Here is a 24475-nt window from a genome sequence, read left to right on the forward strand (position 1 = left end):
TTAAAAATATTAAAATATGGTATATGTGAAACATATTTTTCACAAAATCGTGATTTTTGTATCTATTTTTTTTTTCTTATAAATTGGATGTAAGTAAAATGAAAGGGAGTAAACTAGAATTAAAAGTAAAAAGAAGAATGTATATATATTTTTTTATATGTCAAAGGCAACCTTGTAATTAGTATATATTATACACAAAATGTTCTAACCTATTTTTATGATTGCTTGTTTAATTTTGGTAAGTTTCTTGGCTATTCAACTTAATTCCCCATAAAGAAAAAGTTCTAATTAAGTAAAATAATTTTGAGTAGATAGTTGATATTTTTAAGTCTTAACTAGTAATTATTTAAGATTATTTTTTTTATAAATGGTTACCCTATTTTATATATAACTGTATAGTGATATTTGAAGCTTATCCCCCTTGTGTTTAGACATGATTGTTAAACTAGCTACATGAATTTTAAGTATAGGTTGTACCATGAGATTCTAGTTGATTAATTACGCGTGGAGTTATTTCATGATATTGCAATAGATATTTTTTTGCTAAAAAAAATAAAATAAAATAAGAAACAATACATTTGATTATGTTTTTTTCTTATATAAGCTTCTAATACAAAGCACCAACAAATAGCCCGTAACTCCGTATATAAAATTCTTTGATACATCTTTTATTTCATGTGGATGTACGCTTATACGAAGATATGTATTTTCATATAAACATAATACAATAGCTAGCTAATCATCCTCCACAAGAAAAGAGAAAAAGGTGATTAGATGTATAATATGGTGCTTTGGACATAAACCACAAAATTTATTATTAATATATGAAAGCTTTTTTTTTTGTTCACTGAATTGGTCTTCTTTTGGTTTCCTGATCCTCCAACAAAACAATCGAATGATATAGCTTGTTTGCCTTGAATATATTATTAAGAAGACAAGAACATGAGTGCTACGTTTATATAACAATTTAAATAAATGATCGTTAACAAATCTTAATGAATAGTTCTCGCTCTAAGGAAAAGGTTATGTGCAGTATAGTTGTTGTTGATTACTCCTATGGGGGGCTAAATACAATGCCTAAATAGCACCCAAAAAACTAATCATACCTATCACTTATGTGTTAATACACACCTAAGTCGCAAATCGTGGATCATGATAATATATTTATATACCATTAATTTTTACTGGGAATAAATAATAATAATAATAATAATAATAATAATAATAATAATAATAATAATAATAATAATAATAATAATTGTTATTAGTGTTTCCTTAATGCAATTATAATAATTTTCTTTGTAAAATCGTTATAATATGTTATATGATCAATAGAAATAGCTTTGTATCTACGTGTAACATAAAATACAGCGATAACACATACCCCAAAAAAGGTTAGAGCTTAGATTCTTAACTTAAATGTGATTTCAAACTTATTAGTTGTGAATAAAACTTATTTGTTGTGAGCCTAAGAGAACGATTGTTTGCTAGCATTTACGTTTGCAGTTTAGTGTATACTAGTATATCGCCTCCGTGCTACACACGGGCAGTTTCAGCTGGCATTTAAATTTATCCCTAACTGTTTAAATTTATTATGTTTTAATTTTTATAAAACCTAAACATTGGATAAAACGATAACCTAAAATTAGAACTTCTGCATTAAAACAAAACGTTTAGAAGCAATTTTTGTGTTGGTGTTTTTTCTATAGTTTATGTGTTAGTTTTTAAATGTAGCACTTCTAATTTTTTTACTAAGTGTTAGTTTTAGTGCTATTGTTCGTGTTTAAATGCAGCACTTCAGGTGTTTAAATGCATCAATTTCTAATATGTCATAAGAAAACATATTTGTTAAATAGTTAAACCATAACAAACAGATTTATAAATACCCAGTTTGTATTTATTAGATTCATGTATACTTGAAATACTTACTGTTACCTTTGAATATTTCCATGTTAAAGAGCTAAACTTTGAAACATGAGTATACTTGAGTATATCTTCAACCTGAATCATGCAAAAAGAGCTTTGAAATTGTCAAAATGAGAATAAAAATGAATCTGAATAAATTTAAGTTCAGAAAAAATTATTGTATGCATTTTTTTCTTTCACTCAAAACAGAAAATAAGTTGGAGAAGAAGAAACAATAGGAGATAGAAACAATAGGAGATTCTTTTTTTCTGGTTGACGATCTGATTGTTGCTCATCCACATTCTTTAGCAAAAAAAAAAAAAAAAAAAGAAACCAAAGGAGATAGGAGAGATGAAGTTAGTTGTTTGCAAGTTATATAAAAAAAGCTTAAACCGATTGAGATAGTGGAATGAGAAAATCTAGGAATGTAAGGTTTTGCTTAATTTCTTTTATTTTTGATTTTTTTTTGCAAAATATAGGAATATGTGTCAGATTTTTATTGGTTTAGTGACTTGTGATTTAGTATATAAAAGATATATTTATCGTAAATTTGTTTCAAAAAAAATATTTATTAATAGAAGCCAAATCATAAAGAGAGTGAAGCAAGTTTCATCTTGTTCCTTATTCTTTTTCCACTCGTTTGTAAATAGGAAAATTGCCTGACCACCATAAAAATTATAATTCAATCCATTGCCAAAACCCTATTCTTTCACTGTATCCCGTGTCTTTTATGTAATGTTATCATATTAGCCTCTATTATAACCGACAAAATCTGTAAAAAATAAAAATAAACAAATAAATATTATATTCTAAAAATAACTCGTGTCCATTAAAGAAACACACACCCTTTCATAATAACTTTTCTTTTTCTTTTCTGTTTCTTAATCTCCATTTTAGATCTCTGATTTTTTCTGATACGACGAACATATAAACCTACGTCACATAGCTTCAATCACCTATACATGTACAACCAGCACAACCATCACCATCATCATTTGTCGCCACCGTATCTACTTACATCCTCGCCGTCATATGTTTTCTTCTCACCTCTTTCCATTGTTTCTTATTCTCTATCGCCTACTATACCAACACAAAAAAACTTACTCCTCATCCATTATCACACACTTCTCCTCCGCCATCGTAAGTTAGTAAAAGTTAATTGGAATAAATGATTTTTTTTTATTTAATACTATTATGTACATATAAAATATAAATGAAATACAATATGTATTATGTTTATTATTATTCCGCATGTAAAATTAGCACCACAACCAGTTGTTTCATCGCTGCCACCATCTTCTCTCCATCACCATCTCCATCCATGTGTCCTCACTTCCTCTCACGGTCTCTTCTTCTCCTCCATCTTCCATGGTGGTTTATTCTCCTCCATCATCAACTCGAGCACCAGTTCTTCTACAAACCAGATCATCTCATTTGCCTCCTATTCTTCTCTTTAATTACTTCATCAACTCCACATCCGGTCATTTCGTTGCAATATACTATTTGTATTGTACTATTCTATTTGGTGAAAGTAGAATATAAATATGGATGTACAATAAATAAATATTTGTTATATTTTGTTGTTGTATCATTTTTATATAACGATTGGTTTATACATATTAATCAAAACTAAGTATTTACGAATAATAATATATTATGGTTATATTATTGAAAGTCAAATATGGGTAACAGATGTTGAACACGGTAAACTAATAAAAACTATATAGTGGACTAGTGGAGATTATTCTATTTATAAGAGTTTATATTATTTATCTATCAATTCGGTATTCCATATTTATTTTTTATATGACGTGCGATGTTATTAATTTACGTATACAAATGAAATGGACCTAGAGAGTCCATACTATATCTTATAAAGGAAGTATGCGGTAAATAACTGTGTGACGTTGGCATCTTTGGTGATTTGATAGGAAACAATGAATCTTTAATTCTGTCCATATATGCAATTGTCAACTTCATCTGTTGCCTCTCTTTCAATGCTTCCATTGTCTTCTCTTCCATAAATTTGATTATTTGACAAATCTATTCTTACCAATTTTGAGTTTAATTCTTTTCTATAATTTATATTTATATAGTATAGTTTAACATTACTAAATATTATGCATTATTTTCAAATTTTGATATTTGGATTTGAGATTTAATATTTGGGTTTAAGATTTAGTGATTGTGATTTAGATTTTAGTATTTAGAGAGTGGGGTGAGGTTATAAGGTCTAAAGTTTAGTATCTAAGGTTGAGTTGGATTTAGTATGCAGAAAGTTTGAGTGGAGTCTATAAATTGAATAGCAACTTACTCAATTTGTAGTGGCAGATCATTTTTATTTCGTATACAAAATTCAATACTATTCTAATTTTATTAAATAGAATATAACAATGTTTTTCATATTACAAAATAAAATAAGAATTTCAAACTCAATTTGATCTTCTTCTTAGTCACCCACAGACTTGTAGATTATATATTGTTTTTTATTATTCTATTTATAATAAATATGTTTGTGGTAAATAAATGTATAATGTGTCTTCATTACAAGATTTGATAGTAAATAGTAGTGACTCACTTATGTCTATAGCAAAAATCATCGACGTCATCGGTCATCCACTCTATCTTTTTATGACCAGGTACTTGCTACTAGTAAGGGTATAATCGGACAAAATGTGAGCTGAATGTTAGTTTGTTAATAATGTCAAAATCAATGTCATATGCTTAATTCAATTTCAAAATTTGGTTAGATAGCAAATAAACCCTTGTAAATAAACTCTCAGTTTTTTAATAAAGTATACATTACAAATAAAATAAAATACATTTAGACCAATCGATGCATAGAAAAGCAAAACACAATCTTATAAATATGTCCTAGGGTTAATGCAAGGTTTAACCAGGGCCGGCTCAACAAGACGAAGGGTCCTTGGGCCAAAAAATATTCTTAGACCCTATAATTAATTAATTTTAATAATGTTGTCAAGTTATCATTAGAAGAATATATAATTTTAAAACAATTTAATTAAAGTTATTAGGTTTTAAAAAAATTTGACCATGTCGTTTAAATATTTTTCTAAATTCAACATCATAAATATAACAAAAAAAATTGGACCCTTGTTATGAGAGAAAAATGGATATTTGAACCCTTTTTGTTATCAAATATTCTAACATCATTGCAGGTGGTGCACTGTTTGCCCTCTCCATTAAGCCGGCTTGGGTTTGGCCGATGAGACTCATTCCTGAGAGCAAATCTTTGATATTAAAATCAAACTATTATAAGGTTTTTTTCTGTTTAGTGAACTATGGCAAACATTTGAATGTATATTCTATACAACTTGAGAAAGAAAGTTTAAATGAAAAGTTATACAGTGAATGTCAGGAACATTTTGAGCTAAACTTTAGTAGGCTAAAACACATTCATTAATAGACAAACTGATTTGTTTTCTTCCCCTAAATAGACACATAATTTGTTTACTTACCCTAAATAGTAAATAGATAACTTTATACAAGTAAAAAGCATATATTAATTGAAGATTTGCTTGGAGGATCTCTTTGCATTAATTAACCCCCAAAACAATTTGATATCAGAAATAAAAGGAGCTAATATGGTCTAGAAACTACATACGAGTATATAGGCGATTGGTAAGTAAATTTCGAACTTAAAAATGAAAACTGGAGGAGAAAGAAGACATAGTTTTCTGAAACAAAAGAATGAAAATAACCCACCACTGCAGAAAAAGGTATCTCTATAATAATTGAAGACAAGAGAAACCTAATGTCAACGAACTAGCCAATGAGCCCAACTCCACAATCACCACCTCAACATTCTATCTTGGGACCATTTCTCTCTTTTTCTAGTATCAACAAGTTGAAACTGAAATATCTATTTATCTATTATAATGTAATACTTATGGATCTTAGACGGTAATTTGGCATATTTCGACTTTATATCCAATTTATGCCATAATGTTTTTTAGAATGGCAAAAAAAAAAACGAGATGGAAATTGAGATTCATGTATCACATAGAGTAATGATTAAATACGTTTGTGGAGTCTAACCTTATTTTTTTTGCGGCAATGGTGGTGGTTTAATATCATATTGGGCGCATCATGATGTCATTTAAACAGTCTTAATGCCCCAACTATCTTTTTATTGCAATCTTCACGGCGATTTACCTGTGGAATTATTATAAATGATACTTTTGAGTGGAAAGTGACACTACGTTGAGACCTGCAAAAACTCGACAAGGCCTAAATAAACAACTAAAAAGAATTCACCCACAGAACAATAAACCTTTACAAAGAAAAAAACAACAGCTTAGTGCCACTAAGTTGATTAAATGTTCAATAATGTTGCTGTACGGAAATGGACTCACTTGGGGTCTACTGAATTGCATGCTGTTCTTTGATAATGCATTGATCCTCTAGAACAAGAAATAGGAGAATATAGCACTCATATATAAATAAAAACAGCTTGATGTATTCATGATACTGACCGGTTAAGCTTAGCATGAAGAGAGGCTTGTGCCACTAGACTACGACGCTCTGATATGCATACGTCTAAACATAGAAAAATGAGTTTCTTACATGTGCAGTAAAAAAAGTTTCTGTTGGAGGCAGGCGCGGATGCAGAAAAATATTTTGTAGGGGAAAAATTAAAATTATTTAAAGTACTAAGGGTAAATTGCTATAAACATAGGGGCATAATTGAAATTATTCTATGTTTTATATAGAATTTTGAAAAAAAATATTAGAGGCAGTTTATTCCATCTTAAATAACCAGTGGCTCCGCGGAACCACTGGTTGAAGTTGAGTTTGCTCTCTTGAAGCGTACAATAGTAATGTAGGCGCGATGCTGACACGAGCAAGACCACTTGCGCAGAGGCATATCTGATAATCCACAAACAGAGCCTGTCCTACAAATTTAAGAGCTACAAGCAAAAACAAAAAAAAATGTGGCATGTAATGCAGGAGAAGGGATTAGAACCCACCATAAGGTGTTGAGAAAATATGCATGTAGACCACTAGACCAACACGGAGTTTTAAAAAAAGTGGCCGATATTTTAGTTATTACAAAGGCGGCCGCAAGCACATGTTTCCTCTGCTTTCGGCCAGGGCCGCCTCTGCCTACAAAGTATGAATGATACAGTCTGCGAGCATTAAATATCTTCGGGACGGGGCCTGGAGCATCCGCTTCACATCGAATATATATGATCTCATCGAAATCAGAAATAAATATATGACGCCATCAACAAGGAAGGCAAATTTTCTTCTCGGTCGTATTTGGAGTGTCATTTCATCTATAAAAGGAAGCCTCCTCATTCAACGATGTGAGAATCCATCTTTTCTCCCAAAGCACTTAGAGAGATTCTATAAATATAGATACTCGAATTCAAAATTCTCCTACTAGTCTTTATATTTCGAGTCTGATTCGTTAGCGAGCTCGCTACATTGTTAACCTTCTTTCATTTATGTAATCAAACCGATTTACTTCTGATAAATGAGATTTCTTACATACTTTATTTCTAATTAACTCATTAAACACTTAGAAGAATTCATCTTCAGCTGTTTCTTTTGTATAATTGTCCACTACATAGACCAATGTATTGTGAGCTACGTAAAAAAACAAAGATGAATTAGCCAATGCCCCCAATAATTGGGACAGTGTAATCATGAATATATAAAAGAATATAATAAATCAAATAGAATGTAACACTGCACCATGAAGAAAAAAAGAGATTCAAAAAGAAGTAATAATGCTTAGACCACTGGTTTTAATTGCACACAAGTCACATAAGACAGATACACGACGAAGGGTAGTTATTCACTGCAAATCTATTGACATAATTGGCTACTGTAAACTTTTTGTCTCATAGACTCGTTTAGTCATTATATCCTACGACTATATTTGTTTGATGCCACTTGATATTACTATAAAGAAAGTTAAAAAGATGAACCTATCAGTGTACAACACTCCTGTTCAAATGAGCAAACAGAATCAATTGATAAATTTATTCGCGGTGCCTCCTTTGTTCAAACTGTCACTCGACTACCCACATTACAGTATTGTTCAGCCTTTGCCTCCGACTGTGTATGCAAGGCCATCTTTCAATCACACAACAAAAAGAACATGACGTATACGATTTGAAGACACAACACATACCCACAAAGTCAACACTATACATATCTTTGTTGCAAGTACCACACTAGTTTTTATCAAAAAAAAAAAAAAAAAAAAGTACCACACTAGTATTGGTTTTTCAACTTATCTCTCTATAAACCATCTTTGTCCAAAAAAAAAAAAAAAAAAAAAAAAATCTCTATAAACCAGCCTTTTAATATGATAACTTTGAGTAAAGAGCACATATCACAACTAAGATTTAATTACTCTTGAAGAAATATCATGACAAGGCCTTACTTGGTATGTGAGGACCACCATTAACAACAGAAGACTAGAATCTTTTATATGCCCACTTCAATATGTCATGCTGAAACTTATGGCAAGCGAAGGACACATGAAATGCACCATGGAAACATTGATATGCAACAAGATTATTATTTTCTACTAATAATCTGGAACAAAAAAATTCTTGGTCACATAATGTGTTTCAAACAGCTCTGCTGCATCCATCCTGAAAGGAATGGTAGCCAATGTTGATGTTTGGTCCTAAGGGGTAACTTAGTTCCAAACTTAATAGTCAAACACAAAAACTGCAAGAGCTGACAAGATAAACTGATGCAAAAATGGTCCAATATGCATGATCCAATGAGGTCACTAGAGTGAGTGTAGAGGGAGGTGGGCAAGATTCTCATCCCACAAACTGAGCTCAAGTACCATGAGAGACCCAAGTAGGGGCCCTACTGTACATGCTCTGACACTAAGTGTAGCCAAGAGACAAAGTAAAATAACAAGAAGAAAAAACTATGCAGTAAAACAAAATATATTTTAGTAACTTTCATATGTAAAGTATGCAACACAAAATAAAACGTCATAAAGATGCCTTAATTAAGAGAAAGAGACAAAAAGTAATGGCATTACAGCTATATAGTGAACATGTACAAGTATATGACTGTACCGCCCAAAACTTTCCTTTAAATTCTCTTCTCTACTCTCTCTTTTTTTCTTGAGAGTTCTCTAAACCTCAAGTTTACCTCTACTTCCTCCATATCATCCTCCCTATCAGTCTTTTCAGTTATTCTCAAGAAAGTAAAAATGGGATTGACCTCATCCTTAAGAAGAAATAACAAGAGTTTCCTCAGAATCTTCATGATCTTGGTTCTAAGCTGTATACCAGGTAGAACCAATCTTTGTTCCAATCATTCTGTTACCACCCCAATAGATTTACCTCCAGATATTCGTTCCTCATTAGACTCACTAGATTTGGAGGGGTACATAAGCTTCAATGATGTCCACAACGCGTCCAAGGACTTTGGCAACAGATACCAGTTACCACCTCTGGCAATTCTCCATCCAAGGTCAGTTTCTGATATCTCAACAATGGTGAGGCGTATAGTACATCTTGGCTCCACCTCAAATCTTACAGTAGCAGCCAGAGGCCATGGTCACTCCCTTCAAGGACAAGCTTTAGCTCATCAAGGTGTTGTCATCAACATGGAGTCACTTAGAAGTCCTGATATCAAGATTCACAAGGGGAAACAGCCGTATGTTGATGTCTCAGGTGGTGAATCATGGATCAACATTCTAAGGGAGACACTAAAATACGGTCTTTCACCAAAGTCATGGACTGACTACCTTCATCTCACTGTTGGAGGTACTCTATCTAACGCTGGAATCAGTGGTCAAGCCTTCAAGTATGGACCCCAAATTAACAACGTCTGCCAGCTAGAAATCGTCACAGGTATTCCATTCATGGTTAATATCTTATGCACCTGTAAAGTATATGCATATCTTCAAAAATACTTTACTCAAATAGTTTTTGAAACTACTCAATGAGGGCATTAATGTGCAAAACATGCAATGCACACAAGAGCAGTAGATAAAAAATATTATTCCACATATTGAATCAGGGAAAGGAGAAGTCATGACATGTTCTGAGAAGCAAAACTCTGAACTTTTCTACAGTGTTCTTGGAGGGCTTGGACAGTTTGGCATAATCACCAGGGCAAGGATAGCTCTTGGACCAGCACCACATATGGTAAAAGTTTCATCTTGAGCATGGTTAATAGGATATGATATAAAGCACCAGTTTCTTGACACATGGGTATGGGTTTTTAATAGGTGAAGTGGATCAGGGTACTCTATTCAGACTTCTCTGCCTTTTCAAGAGACCAAGAACATTTAATTACCAAGAAGAATGGTTTTGACTATGTTGAAGGGTTTGTGACAGTGAATCGAACTGACCTACTCGATAACTGGAGGTCATCATTTAGTCCCAATGATTCCATAGGAGCAAGCCAGTTCAAGTCAGAAGGAAAAACTCTTTATTGTCTAGAAATTGTGAAATACTTCAACACAGAAGAAGTTAACTCTGTGCCTCAGGTGAGATGTGAAAGCAATACGGAGACAATCAATATACTCTCTAGATATGCTAACATCGCAGGAACGGTTTCCCCTGCAGGAAACTGAGAAGTTACTTTCAGAGTTGAGTTATATTCCATCTACTTTGTTCTCATCTGAAGTGCCCTACATTGAGTTTCTGGACCGTGTGCATATAGCTGAGATAAAACTGAGAGCAAAGGGGTTATGGGAGGTTCCACATCCCTGGCTGAATCTCCTGATTCCCAAGAGCAGCATTTTTGAATTTGCCACAGAAGTTTTCAACAACATTCTCACAAGCAACAACAACGGTCCTATCCTTATCTATCCAGTGAATCAATCTAAGTAAGTGAGCATATTCTTCCAATGATTCTGGAAAATAAATAAATTTACCAACACTTTTCTTGTGTGTTGCAGATGGAATAAGCATACATCTTTGATAACTCCAGATGAAGATATCTTCTACCTCGTGGCCTTTCTACCCTCTGCAGTGCCAAATCCTAACTCAGGGACAAGTAACTTAGAGTACCTTTTGAGACAAAACCAAAGAGTGCTTAACTTCTGCTCAGCAACAAACATCAACGTGAAGCAGTACTTGCCCCATTACGAGACACAAAGAGAGTGGAGATCACACTTTGGAAACAGATGGGAAACGTTTGCAAAGAGGAAACATACGTATGACCCTCTGGCAATTCTAGCACCTGGTCACAGAATTTTCCAAAAGGCAACACAGTTATCTCCCATCCAACTTTTCTAAGCCAAAGAGGCTATCATGCAGCCGCCACCAACCTGTAAATCACAAACGTAAAAGTTTCCAGTGTCCATTCTAAACGGCTCAGCTAGACAGCAAGAGAGTGATAAATTCTTATTTTTTGTTTCTTTCTTTTGTAAAGCAATCAGCTAGGTATGATGCTCTAGTAACTAAGTAGGGTTATACATATCTATCTCTGTTTTGTGCCATTTTAAATGAGGAAGGCTATGTATGATGTTCGACTCTTATAATGGTCCAATATCATGGAACTGAAGATCTTTTTATTATAGAAGACAAACACACCTCACAAAACAGTTATTGAACACAAAACATAACAAGTCCACTTCCTTTTATTGATATTAATATGTGGACAAAGCCAATGCTGGATGATGATATCGAGCAACTGGAGTGAGCTACAGCTTAAGAGCTTGAGAATGGTGAGTGATGTGGTCTTCGATGAAGGTTGCAATAAAGTAGTAGGAGTGGTCGTATCCTGGGTGCAGACGCAGTAAGAGCGGCGCATTCACTTTCTTGCAAGCCTCTTCAAACTTGTTTGGCAATAACTGATCAGGGAAGAACTGGTCGTTTTCTCCCTGCATTTAACAAAACAGTGTTTTAGGACACATGGGGATGAATACACTACTCATGCGTGTTCATAAGCAGCAAGTGAAGACATAGAAGACCATGCTGTGATAGGGTATATACCTGATCAATAAGAATTGTGGCAGACAGATTGTTGAACTTTGAAATAAGACAAGTGGCATCGTATTCCTGAGATTCAGAGAAACGCAGAGAATGAAATCAATATAGTTTGGCGGCTATATGCATAAAGAATCAAATCTAGTAAGGTTATATTACCTCCCAAGCAGCCTTGTTGTCACCTAGATAATTGGTGAATGCTTTCTGTCCCCACTGGCAGTTTATGGGATTGGCAATTGGTGCAAATGCTGACACAGACTGAAAAATGCCACACATACGCACATACACTTTTTAGTAAATGATCAACGAGTGAAAAAATCTTATGCTGAAACATATTATCCACACACCCATTCCAAATTTCCAAGTTCAAAGCATTGCATTCAACATTGGAGTGCCACAAGCAATACAGAAAAATAATACCTTATACTTATCGAGGTTCTTCAGGTAAATAGTAAGAGCTCCATGCCCACCCATGGAGTGTCCAGAGATAGATGCCCTTGTTGTGTCAAGCTGAGTAAAGTTATCACTCAGGAGTTTCGGCAACTCTTTGACAATATAGTCATACATACGCCAGTTCTTCCACTTCTCCTGAGTAGCATTGAGGTAAAATCCAGCTCCTAAACAGGTAAGGAAAGAAAAAAACTTCATTGCAAAACCTGAATACTAACTATCAAAATCCAACCAATAAGTTCAAAGCTACAACATAGTCAGAACAAAAACTGTGTCGGAATGTAAACTAGAGGCATGTAACGTTGCACAGCATACCTACACCGAAGTCGTAGCTGTCTGCTTCCCCTTCAATATTGAGTCCTCCTACAAATATCAAAACCATCAGGGAAGAGAGGTTACAACCCAAATCAGATTAAAACGCAAAGACATTATAGACAGTGGCTAACTTGGAGAAGTATCTGGAACAACAAGAGCAATGCCGCGAGTGGAAGCAGCACGTTGAGCTCCTGACTTGATGATGAAGTTCTCGTCAGTGCAGGTGAGGCCAGAGAGCCAGTAAAGCACCTATCAATCAAAAAAAAAAAGACTTTGGCATCCCAGCGTGTTCAAACCAATCCAAAGACAAACATGCAAAACTTAAAGTCTGCTTCTTTGATCGAAACACAGAGCATCGAGATGGATGCTGAAGATAAACCCTTGTCTACTTTTACAAAAAAGATCAGACCTTTACAGAGGAAGATGGATCTAAATAACTAAAACTGAGATCAAAGTAGTGAAGATAGCATACAGGGGATCTACGGGAAGATGAAGAAGAAGGAGGGAAGTAGATGGAGAAAATCATGGAACAGCCAAGTGTCTCACTGTAGTGTTTGTATCTTTTGTTGAAGCCATCGAACATCTTCGTGCTTCCGATCTCGCTTAGCCCAGACTCCATTTTCACTCTCACGAATGCAGCGGAGAAAAACGATCGAAGGAGGAGGATAGAAGTCTATCGCTTTCTACAGTGGATGAGAGCCCATTAAGGTTTTAGGCCTATTAAGAGAGGGTCTTCGAAGGCCCACTCGATTAATTAAGTCCATATGGTTTTAGTTGAGAGCCTTCTATAGAGGTTTTGATTTTATTAATAGAATAAAGCTGTAACACGGAGACTATAGTCGGACACTAACCCCTGACTTCGAATTACTAAAAAATCTGAGATTAAACAAAGTATACGCAGAGACTAATTTAATTATTATTTTATTTTGTTATAGTATTTAAATTAAATATAAAATATAAATATATTAGAATGTAATAGTTTTTTGTATGTTATCATTGAAATTTATATTTATTGGTTGAACAAAATTAATTGTTAGCATATGTTGATACCATACAATCGAAAAACAAATTAATCTAGACTAGGATTTTAATTTTTATATATGTATATGTGTATATATATTAACCTCTGCTAACTCTACCAAAAATCCGTTGTTTCCCAATTGCTTAGTCACATGTTCTTACGCCGGGGATTGATGCTCTGACTGCAATTTTTTTTTTTTCCACATTGTTAGTATTAGATTTACGAAAGTCTCACCTCTGTTATAGAGAAAAAGAGAGGCAATATCTTACTCTATATATAGAGTTCACATGGTAAAAATTGTAAGGCATTTGAGCTTCATAATTTCTCTAAAGCCCAATATATACTTTCACAGTTTATAATTTAGGCCTATATAATCGGGTCATTAGTTGGAAATTGGGATGATTATTCGGTAAATGGACCAATTAGTTGTTTAACGGGGTGACTAATTGGTTTAATGGGTTGAGTAATTGGTGTCCGGTTTTGTTGGGTGATTATAACAAAATCGCTGTGGGAGATATCCAAGCAGCGCCTACTCGGGCGGCTAGGCAGTCACGGTTTTGAACTGGACATACATGTGTGTTTTGTGTGTCAGTAGTGAGGCGGCCTTTTTGTATGTGAAAGAGGATGTGCTGCCCAACTGTTCTCAGAACAATGATTTATTGATGTTTTTTTTTATTTTTCATTTGTAAAGAAACAATGAACTATGTTGTGCGAAATTGATTGATTATAAAGTATGTTCATTTTGTTAGGTGATCAAATCATTTATATATGACATATCACAAGATAATGTACGTGTTTTTGACGAAGGTCCCATTTATTTATTAGTATTACCCCAGAAAAGATAATGTATGTTCTCTCTTTTACAAACATAAATTGTTCATTGTTAGATGATCAAATCATTTATATTTAATACTACGTCCGTTCCCGAAAGTAAGATTTTGTAAATCTTTTTCTTGTTTCAGAAAGATAGATTTTCTATATTATTAAAGTATTTTTTAATATTTCTGAGAAACATTAATTGAGAATATTTGAATTGATTAAATTTCATTGGTGAAAAGTTATTGAAAAATGTATAATAAAGTAACAAATAAATTAAATTATAAATATTTATTAAATTCTTAATAAGCGTGAATACTCTAGAAAATTTTACTTTCGGGAACAGAGGGAGTATATCACAATAATGTATGTTCTCTCTTTTTGTAACATAAATGGTTTCACAAAACCAATAATTAAACAAAAAGTATTTTTTTAATATAAAATGCTTCAATAAGAAACTACAAAATTAATTGATTAAAAAAATTCCGATAAATACTTCCTCCATTTTCTAATAGATGATGTTTTGGAGTTTTTTTTATATTTCAAGTTATATGACATTTTCAATTTTCAAAAAAAACTAATTATTGATTTTAATGCTACAAGACTCTTTATATTCTGGATTTTTTTTTTATTGGTTGAATTTGGGTTTGGTGGATAATTAATTATGTTTTTGTTTACAAAATGTAAAAAATATCTAACTACTTTAAAAAAAATATGTGCATAATTCTAAACAACATCTAATATCAACGAAGGAAATATAAAATTTGTATAACAATATGAAAACAATTTATATTTTTAAACAAAATGCGAATATTATAAAAAAAATGTGTTGTAATAGTAAATGCTGTATTTCTTTTGTGCCATTAAAGATTGTGTCCGAAGTTAGGCACCTTCCCTTAAATGTACACCGATAACCAAAATTAAATAAAAAGTCTGTTCCTTTCCTCAACTGTACCCATCAATGCTTATGCCCATTCCTCTCCCTTGCTCTGTAGTATTAATTCTAACTCATTACTTTGCCTTTCTCATGAAAGTTTTACGATTTTCTGCCAGTAGATAAATCTTCTCATGCGTTTTTGTCTTTCCTTCTTGATTTGGATTTGTTATTTCTTTTATGGTTGCCGACACGAAAGGTTTGTTCTTCTTGACTTTGTGTTTTGTTTACCGAACTTTCTCATTGTGTTAGATGAACAACTCAAAGACGGAGCTAACAAGGTATTGTCTATTTTTATTTTATTTCATAATCTTTCATTCTCTCTTGATTTGCTTTGTTTCTCTGTATTTTTTTTTTTTTGGTAAGATGTTATTCTCTGTAGTTTTCTCAGGTTGTAGCATTACTATTTATTGCATTAGTGTCTTGTTTTTGATCTCCCTTTTGTTACATGGCAGAAGAAAGCTAGAACACACAAAGACAAAACTCAGGTCCTGTTTGGTGAGAATAGCTGAGTTATTGAACCAAGAAAGTCTACTTATTCTTTTGGAGCAAGAAGCTGACTGGTAAAATGCCCATTTGATTTCTTTGTATTCTTGATTGAACTCAATATATAAAAGCTGAGATAGTCATTGATTGCTCTTTGGCATTGCCTTTTGTTTGGTGTTGAATATCTTGGTGTAGACTAAAAAAAATGGTGGGAAGCATCGAGGCCAAGAGCCTGTTATCAAAATGTTCTGCTCAACACAATGGTCTCAACTTGGAGGATAAGCTTGATGAGTTTCGTCGTCTTCTTGGAAAATCAGACAAAGATCCGTTAAGGATTGTAAGCGTTGGAGCTGGTGCTTGGGGAAGTGTCTTTGCAGCTCTTCTCCAAGAAAGCTACGGAGGTTTCAGGGAGAAGTTTCAGATCAGGATATGGAGAAGACCCGGTAGAGCTGTTAGTAGATCAACAGCTGAGCATTTGTTCGAAGTGATCAATTCTCGGGAAGATGTCCTGAGGAGACTGATAAGACGCTGCGCTTATCTGAAATACGTCGAGGCAAGACTCGGTGATAGGACGCTCTATGCAGATGAGATACTGAAAGACGGGTTTTGTCTTAACATGGTTGACACGCCGCTTTGCCCTCTCAAGGTTGTGACAAACCTGCAAGAAGCTGCGTGGGATGCTGATATTGTTGTTAATGGATTACCTTCGACTGAGACACGACAAGTGTTTGAAGAGATTAGCAAGTATTGGAAAGAGAGGATCACAGTTCCTATTATTATCTCTCTGTCTAAGGGTATTGAAACTGCTCTCGAGCCAGTTCCACATATCATTACTCCAACAAAGATGATCCATCAAGCAAGTAAGCTTCTTCTTCTTTCTACTATTGAGTCTATTAGGCATGGTGGTTAGGTATCCCGTTCAGGTTTGTTTTGTTGATTTGGATTTTCGGATTTTTGATTCGGATCGGGTTATAACCAGTGTGTGAAATCTCCCAAAAATATAAAAAAAATTGACCAAAAAATACTAGAATTATTTAAATTATTCAAAAAAGTTTAATTAAAAACTAATTAAGCTACCTAAACTAACTAAAAATTACTCAAAATAACAAATAAGACAAACTAAAAATCTTTAAAATATTCTAAAATTTCTAAATCATTTTATATATAAAAATTAACATATTTAACTACTTTTGGATATTTGCGGATCCTTGTTCGGATTTCGGTTTGCTTTGTGTTGAACCCAAACCCAAAAGTAACTGTTCTTAAGTCTCATTCGGATATTTTTATAGGGTTTTGGTTTTTTTGGTTCGGGTTAAAGTTTGGACTTCGGTTTAGGGTAAAAACGTCCAGGCATAGAGTCTATCGACATATCTAAGCTTAGTTGTCTGTAATTTTAACTCTTTCTTGGATTGGTTCTTGTCTTTGGTGTTTGTGGATATAGCTGGTGTGCCGATTGAGAATGTACTCTATCTTGGTGGACCAAACATTGCTGCTGAAATTTACAACAAGGAATATGCTAATGCTAGAATCTGTGGAGCTGAGAAATGGAGGAAACCACTAGCAAAGTTCTTAAGACAACCTCATTTCATTGTTTGGGACAATAGTGATCTTGTGACACATGAAGTAATGGGAGGTCTCAAGAATGTGTACGCCATTGGAGCTGGTAAGTTTCTGCATGTACACAAGGACTCGAGGGATTTTACCTTGGCTTTGATCCTTCTCCTCTTGTTCTTTTTTTCAGGAATGGTGGCAGCGCTTACTAACGAGAGCGCTACAAGCAAATCAGTGTACTTTGCTCATTGTACATCTGAGATGATATTCATAACTCATTTACTAGCAGAAGAACCTGAGAAACTTGCAGGACCTTTGCTAGCTGACACTTATGTGACCTTGTTGAAAGGGCGTAACGCCTGGTATGGTCAGATGCTTGCTAAAGGAGAAATAAATAGAGACATGGGTGATAGTATAAGCGGAAAGGGAATGATTCAGGTATCTCAATTCTAAGTGAGAGAACAAAGAAGTTTGAATTTTTTGGTGTCTATCAAGGCTTAATGTGAATGAATGTTTGGTTGTGTTTGAATAGGGTGTTTCTGCAGTGGGAGCGTTTTATCAACTGCTTAGTCAGTCCAGCCTAAGTATATTGCATTCTGAAGAGAAGAAACCTGTGGCTCCGGTTGAATCATGTCCTATTTTGAAAACACTCTACAAGATACTCATCACAAGGTAAGAACATTGAATCTCTCTTGGAACTTGCTTCGTTCATTCTGTAATGAACTATGTTTGCTCAATTTTGTGTCTGGATTTTGCAGAGAACAATCAACACAAGCGATTCTGCAAGCATTAAGGGATGAAACACTGAATGACCCAAGAGACAGGATTGAGATTGCACAGAGCCATGCATTCTACAGGCCTTCCCTTCTAGATCAGCCTTGATTAGTCTGTCATGGCTCATAATCCGAACTTCTAAGATCTTACTTGTGCAAACTGCAGATTCTGCTATGTTAAACATCATGTCTTAAAATTGATTGTTGTTCAGTTTCTTGAGTCGTCATAATCTTTGTACTGTATCTTTCTCTTTATGGCTTTTTTTTTACTAAGAAAATATCAACTTCAATATACCAATAAGCAATTCTACTTTAGACTATCCTGAAATGCATTCTAAAAGCCAAGCAAGCCCTGTGTAATTTATAAAAGCTAATGGTAGTTGCATCGGTTGTTCTGTAAAGTCTGATGTTAACTATACCAGGTAAGATCAGTTATGACTCCATTACCTGCTCCTAACAATCAGTTAGCTGCAGTTTTAACTGCTGGTGTAGATTGGATAAATAAATATTCTTTCTTACTATGAAAACTTTTAAAATCTGTTTTTCAAGTTGTTAACACATTACAATAATCTTAACAAAAGGACTCCAAGGGAAAAGAATTTTCAGAAAGAACCAAAGCCTCTCTACTCGAGAGAAACACTTGTTTTGTATCCTCCTCGATAGAGAGATATATATAAGACAGGTCTGTTGCAAAGAAGAAGTTTAAGGACTAGAGAGATTCTTAAGATCCTCCTCCTTAGCATACCAACTTGGGATTATCTTTGGAAGATGAGGATACAAGTCTTTGTATGAGTTCCTTATTGTCCCTTCTGCTACTCCTGTCGCTACTGCTATATCTGCACTCAACCCCAAAATATTATTCAGTCTTACGATTTCTTTATAACTCTTTGAGAGGCTTCTTGTCAAAAATAAACAAATAAACAAATAAACAAACAAACAAACCTTTAAGAGGCTTCTTGTCATCAGAAAGCTGGGTTATGATATAGATAACCACTGCTGCTATTGATATAGGACTCCTCCTGCAAGGCGCCAGAGATCAAGCATCTGTAAAGGTTCTGCTGTGTCTATCTATAGGCACTGAATCTTCGAATAAGATGAAATGTACCTTATATCAAATTCCTCAGATTTTTTAACAGCTTCCTCAGCAGCTCTAACCGCTTGATGAGACATTCCAAGGTTAGAGCAGAACCTTTTCTGCAATTCCCAGCAACATGACGGCAAATGTCAATACAAAGCCCAATACCAAAATCAATTTTAAGGTACTTGTAAGGACTTTACCATGAAATCACCAGCGTGTATGGCGCCCAGCTCCACAGAGTGACCAGTCTCCAGCCCCAACGTCTTAACTATAAAGTCTTTTGCTCGTCCAATCTCCTTCTTTGTCGCCCCATTGGCAACAGAGCAGATTTCTATTCACAAGGTTGAGGAATTGGATTTGACTTATGATGGCAAAGCTTTTAATATCAAGAGGGGAACCAGACTCTCTCTCAAAAGAGAAATCTTTACCCTTAATAGTTCGTGGCTTGTCCTCTTGTCTGCATGAAATGTACAAGCAGGCTGCCAAAAGTGCATCCTGGTTCCTTCCTCTGGTTGACTTTTGATCCTCCAGCCTCTTAAATATCTCATTAGCCCGATCCTACATTTCATCAACAAACCGTTAAATGATAGGCTCCAATAGCACATACTAAACCAGCGACATTAGCTTTCTAGCAACATATCCGCATGCTATGAATTTAGCAAACCAGATTAACAGAAACAGACGAGGAACGTTACCTTGATAGTTCCAACAAGCCCCAACCTGTGAAAACAAAAATCAATCAACGAGTAAGTACTCTCACAATGAACACACACAGCAAGACATGAATCAGGGAACATAAACAAATACTCCACACAACACAGCAGCAACAAGCATCATCACAAAGGACAAAACTTTCAATGCACATAAAAAGAGAACCTCACCACGTGATCTCTCAAACGAGTAAATACTTGCAAAGAGGCGTCAACTAAGCAAGTAAGCACCCTCACACGTAATCACAATGAACACACAGAACAAGACATGAAGCTGCAACATAAACAAACACTCCACACAAACAACAATGCCAACCAAAAGAAACCTCCTTTAGTTACGTTACTTGACAATGTTCTCTCTGTAAATACTTGCAAAGAGGCATCAAGCGTATACTTAACTCTCAAAAATTTCAATTCAGATAATAAAGGAACCTCCTTTAGTTATGCTAATTGACAATCTAATCTGCCAACACTTGCAAAGATCCGATCAAATAAAAAAAAAAACGAGCACTACCTGTCAGACATGGTAGCAATGGTCTTAAACGCCTGGATCAACCCACGCTCAGCACTGCCGTTACGATTCTGCCACCTCCCGAGAGAATTCGACAAGAAATCCCCCGAGGAGCCGTTCGTCTTCGCGATGACCGTGGTGAGAGCACTATCCGCTAGAAGCGGGTTGGTGGGGCCACCTACACGGTTCGGATCGCTGTTGGAAGACTCGTTGGCGAAGGTACGCCACTCGGAGGTCTCATCAATCGAGTGAGACTCCAGAACCAAGCCGCACTCGGAGCAGAGCGTGTCTCCGGCGGAGTGATCCACCACCAGCTCCGTCTCCCTCTTGCAATCCGTGCAGTACGCGTCCGACATGGCTGCGAGGAAAACCCTAATTGGATCTTTGATCGGTTGCAGATTTGAGATGGTGCTTGCGTCGGGAGAGACAAAACGCGATCGGTGTGTGGGGGAGAGAAGGTGAGGAACCGGTAGGTTTTGTTTTCAGTTCTTATAGACGGAGGAGAGACAGGGGAATATATTGAGGTGCACGTAAACGAGATGATCTGGATCGTTCATTTTCGCGGGACCCATTAATAATTAATCGGACGGTGAATTGACGTTTTTTTCTTTTTGGGCCTTTTTGGAGCTTGCTTGTCTGTTAGAGGAAAAAGAAATACTAATGCTATTAAGGGAAGTCATACCGGGTTGGATTTTTGTTGGCATTTCTTAAGAGCTAAAAATATAATTAAATAGAAACCCAATTAAATAGTGATAAAAAAATATTGATTGTGAGATATTAAATTTTAATAATAATTGAAAACACATTCATTATATGTTGATTATTTAGCATCGGGTTTTGAAACCTAGATCACCGATTTTACCGGATTTTTTCATATCCAGATTTTACACTGAATTGGACTCGGCTTCTTCAACAAATCATGGTTATACCGATTCCATCCGGTCCAGTTTTCAAAACACTGGATTAGAGGAATAATCACCACATTCTGCTCGATATACATTCAAGATAAATAAACCATACTATACTAATTAGGTAAAATGAAATTCCTGAAATAGCCACGCATTAGTACGTGAGACAGATTGACCACTTCGCTCCCAAGTTGACATGTCACCCTTTTTGATTTATGTCCATGTTATGCGACTTCATAACTTTTTTGTATTAAAAATCTAATACTGATAATTTACAAAACAAAATAAAATAAAATCTAACACTCAGGACATATTTTACATTTATGACTACAATATTTTGTATTAAAGATATTACTTAATGAATTTAAAGGGATAAACTATATATGATTTCTATCGTCTTGTTTTTTTGTACTTTTTGCTCGTAAACATTGTGTCTCAGATTCTGATTTTAGTAGTTGTAAATATGTGCCGTGTGAGTTACATAAGATAACTTTGTAAAAAAATTGTTTCAATTTGTTGACTCATCATGAAAGTTTCTTAGGTTTGAGATTAGATTATCTTATCACGAAATGTGTTTCATGCAAATTTTACCCAACTATAAGACTATATATATGGTGTTATTTTATAAACGGTTATGTTATTTTAATTTGAAAGCTTTTAGTAAAAAAAAAGAGTAACAAAACAATTGGTTACATTTCCATTTCCACTTTATATAATTTACTCCAAAAATAGAATAGAAAATGGTATGAACAAAAAAAATAAAAATTCACTCCAAGGAATAATCACATTTTTGTTTCTTTATTATTCCATTTCTTATTCTATTTTACAGTAAATTATGGAATGGGGTTAGGGATGATTTTGGAAGTCGATCTACTATAAAAACAGTGCATAACATCATTCTTATAACATTTGATACGTATTTCTTGTCTATACAGCTACATACAACAATAATTCTCCGACAACATTCAGGCCAAGAAAAATATTATAAATGGAGCAGAAGAAGAGAACAAAAAAAAACATAACCAAACTGTCGTCTGAGTTTTTCGAAAATCGTTGGAATTTGAAAGGGATGAGATTTCGCGCCTTGTATCCTTATAATTAATATTCATTTTAATGGCTGTATTTGCTCATTTGCTTTTCATTCAAAAAAAAAAAATTATTTGCTCTAACAATCGGCAAAGAGATACAACTCATTCACTTTTTGTAAAGTAGCTTATATTATGCGAATGTAATTGCCAAAGCAAATGGTCGGCGGCGTGCACATGCACACATGCGCAACAAGAATGTATATGCAGTTATGAACCATTATAGTTTCGCCGTTTTAGACACACGCGGCCAAATGCTGTGCCGTTTTTGTTCGTCTGGATAACCTGTCCTTACGAAACTTTTTAGATTCCGATTCCAAACGAATAATCAGCCTATTATGGCGAACCAACAAAGATACTAGGATTGAAATACATTGGATACAAGATTATATATGCCGGAAGAAAGCTCTTAATTTATACGATGAATATAGCAAAGATGATCACATTCCTATAATTTGAGAGATCCGGCGGATAGTCTGAACGATCAAACCTGGGTCAAAGTATATTTGGGCCTTGTGCATAATTAAAATTTTATGACCTTTTCTTAAAAAAATCAAGTTTTAAGACTTTTCTTATGAAAAATAAAAAAATAAGATTTTTTTATAACATCTTCACTTTATTGATTTCAAATCAAGGTAACAGATTACATGGAACATAAATTACAATAAACATATTATTAAAAATAATTTTTAATAGAAATAACAGTAACACGATGTTTTTTTACGTATTCGTAGAAAAAGCTGACTCACTAACTTTTTTTCATATCGTTCTTGGTCTTATAAGATCTTTATTGTGGCTCTCAATTTTTGTGAGTAAACGCCTTTAAAATTTTAGGATTTAAAATACAAAAACATGTTACTAAGTTGGGATCATGTGCAAATACACAGTTCGCACACGATAAAGGATGGCAGTATATTTCAACAAAAAAGGATGGCAGTATACGAAGAAAATTATCTTAAGGGAACGTGAAGCTTGACTTGAGAAGATTCATAGGAACGAGCTTTCAACAAAAAGGATGGCAGTATATACAAAGAAAATTTATCTAGGGTGAACGTGAAGCTTGACTTGAGAAGATTCATAGAAACGTTAACTCGTTCCTATGATTTCTCCAACAGAAAAAGATTTAGAGATGAGGATTCTCGTTTGGTTGTTACATAAAAAGAATAGGAAGAAAGAGTAGCATGTAACGTATTTGAGTGACATGCAAATTCTTGAATGTCTTTGGTGTATTCAATATTCATCATATAGTTTGATCACGTCCAAGCAATAAGTCAAATATGAAATGCTATAAAGCTTATATAAGTTTATGAATTTAGCATGTACTACTCTGGTTTCATGTATGTTTTAAGAAGAGATCGATGAGGATTTGGCTTTCGATTGTGTCCATATTAATTTCAAAACCTTGCCAGTACATTCTCTACGGTTGCTTTCTTAGTTATAGTTTTCGGAAAAAGTACATGGGCCACAATTTTTAAGGTTTGGCCCTAATAAATAAGGCTGGTTCTGATTGTATGTAGAGATTAAAGGGCTTCTTTGGGTGACCGATCACAACATGTTGTATAGTCGGAGGAGATAGTTTCCTTGATCGAATTTCTTAAAACTTAAAACCGATGATATTAATACATAACATATACTACAAGAAAACATCGGTATTCTGACGGACATTCCGACGGAAAATGAAATCCTCGGAATTTCCCGAAGGTTTCCTCGGAATTTCCTCGGAATATACCGACGGAATTCCGAGGAAATATCAATCCGTCGGAATATTCCGAGGAAATTCCGAGGAAAAGTGTGTTCCTCGAAAAAGACCGATGAATTCCGAGGAAATAGTATAGGGATTTTACAAAATTCCGAAGAAATTCCGACGAACTAGTGATCGATCGATGCGTTTTTGGACATATACCCATCGATCGATCACATTGTTATGCTTTGGTCCATCTTAGTGATCGATCGATGCGTTTTTGGACATAAATCCATCGATCGAT

General features: G+C 34.4%; 4 protein-coding genes across 8 annotated transcripts; 2 read left to right on the forward strand and 2 right to left on the reverse strand.

Annotated features, from left to right (window-relative positions):
- The first annotated feature begins 9052 nt into the window (after positions 1–9052).
- Positions 9053–11323, forward strand: LOC106328016 (cytokinin dehydrogenase 1-like). Of its 2 annotated transcripts, XM_013766364.1 has the most exons (6): positions 9053–9200; positions 9276–9764; positions 9934–10061; positions 10145–10405; positions 10485–10747; positions 10820–11323. In XM_013766364.1, exons 1-6 carry the CDS (start codon positions 9119–9121, stop codon positions 11157–11159), a joined length of 1563 nt encoding a protein of 520 aa, XP_013621818.1. In that variant the 5' UTR covers positions 9053–9118; the 3' UTR covers positions 11160–11323. The 2 variants fall into 2 exon arrangements, with proteins under 2 accessions (XP_013621818.1, XP_013621817.1); XM_013766363.1 differs by having other exon boundaries at positions 9053–9764.
- Positions 11324–11412: 89 nt separating this feature from the next.
- Positions 11413–13280, reverse strand: LOC106328017 (S-formylglutathione hydrolase). The gene is made up of 7 exons (XM_013766365.1): positions 13090–13280; positions 12749–12866; positions 12618–12665; positions 12273–12469; positions 12012–12110; positions 11859–11924; positions 11413–11746 (listed from the first exon to the last, which is right to left on the reverse strand). Exons 1-7 carry the CDS (start codon positions 13234–13236, stop codon positions 11567–11569), a joined length of 855 nt encoding a protein of 284 aa, XP_013621819.1. The 5' UTR covers positions 13237–13280; the 3' UTR covers positions 11413–11566.
- A 2113-nt stretch (positions 13281–15393) lies between these two features.
- Positions 15394–18523, forward strand: LOC106328299 (glycerol-3-phosphate dehydrogenase [NAD(+)] GPDHC1, cytosolic). 4 transcript variants are annotated; one of them, XM_013766719.1, is made up of 7 exons: positions 15394–15448; positions 15844–15951; positions 16070–16734; positions 17316–17537; positions 17616–17863; positions 17958–18097; positions 18184–18523. In XM_013766719.1, the coding sequence occupies exons 3-7, from the start codon at positions 16080–16082 to the stop codon at positions 18305–18307; spliced, it is 1389 nt and encodes a 462-aa protein (XP_013622173.1). In that variant the 5' UTR covers positions 15394–15448; positions 15844–15951; positions 16070–16079; the 3' UTR covers positions 18308–18523. The 4 variants fall into 4 exon arrangements, with proteins under 4 accessions (XP_013622173.1, XP_013622172.1, XP_013622171.1 ...); XM_013766718.1 differs by having other exon boundaries at positions 15437–15587; XM_013766717.1 differs by lacking the exon at positions 15394–15448 and adding an exon at positions 15456–15669 and having other exon boundaries at positions 15847–15951.
- Positions 18524–18691: 168 nt separating this feature from the next.
- On the reverse strand, positions 18692–20966 carry LOC106328857 (transcription initiation factor IIB-1). The gene is made up of 7 exons (XM_013767386.1): positions 20501–20966; positions 19972–19996; positions 19705–19834; positions 19477–19607; positions 19304–19392; positions 19141–19217; positions 18692–19034 (listed from the first exon to the last, which is right to left on the reverse strand). Exons 1-7 carry the CDS (start codon positions 20851–20853, stop codon positions 18901–18903), a joined length of 939 nt encoding a protein of 312 aa, XP_013622840.1. The 5' UTR covers positions 20854–20966; the 3' UTR covers positions 18692–18900.
- Between the last annotated feature and the right edge of the window lie 3509 nt (positions 20967–24475).

Source organism: Brassica oleracea, chromosome C3 (assembly GCF_000695525.1).
Source record: "Brassica oleracea var. oleracea cultivar TO1000 chromosome C3, BOL, whole genome shotgun sequence".
Lineage (NCBI taxonomy): Eukaryota > Viridiplantae > Streptophyta > Magnoliopsida > Brassicales > Brassicaceae > Brassica > Brassica oleracea.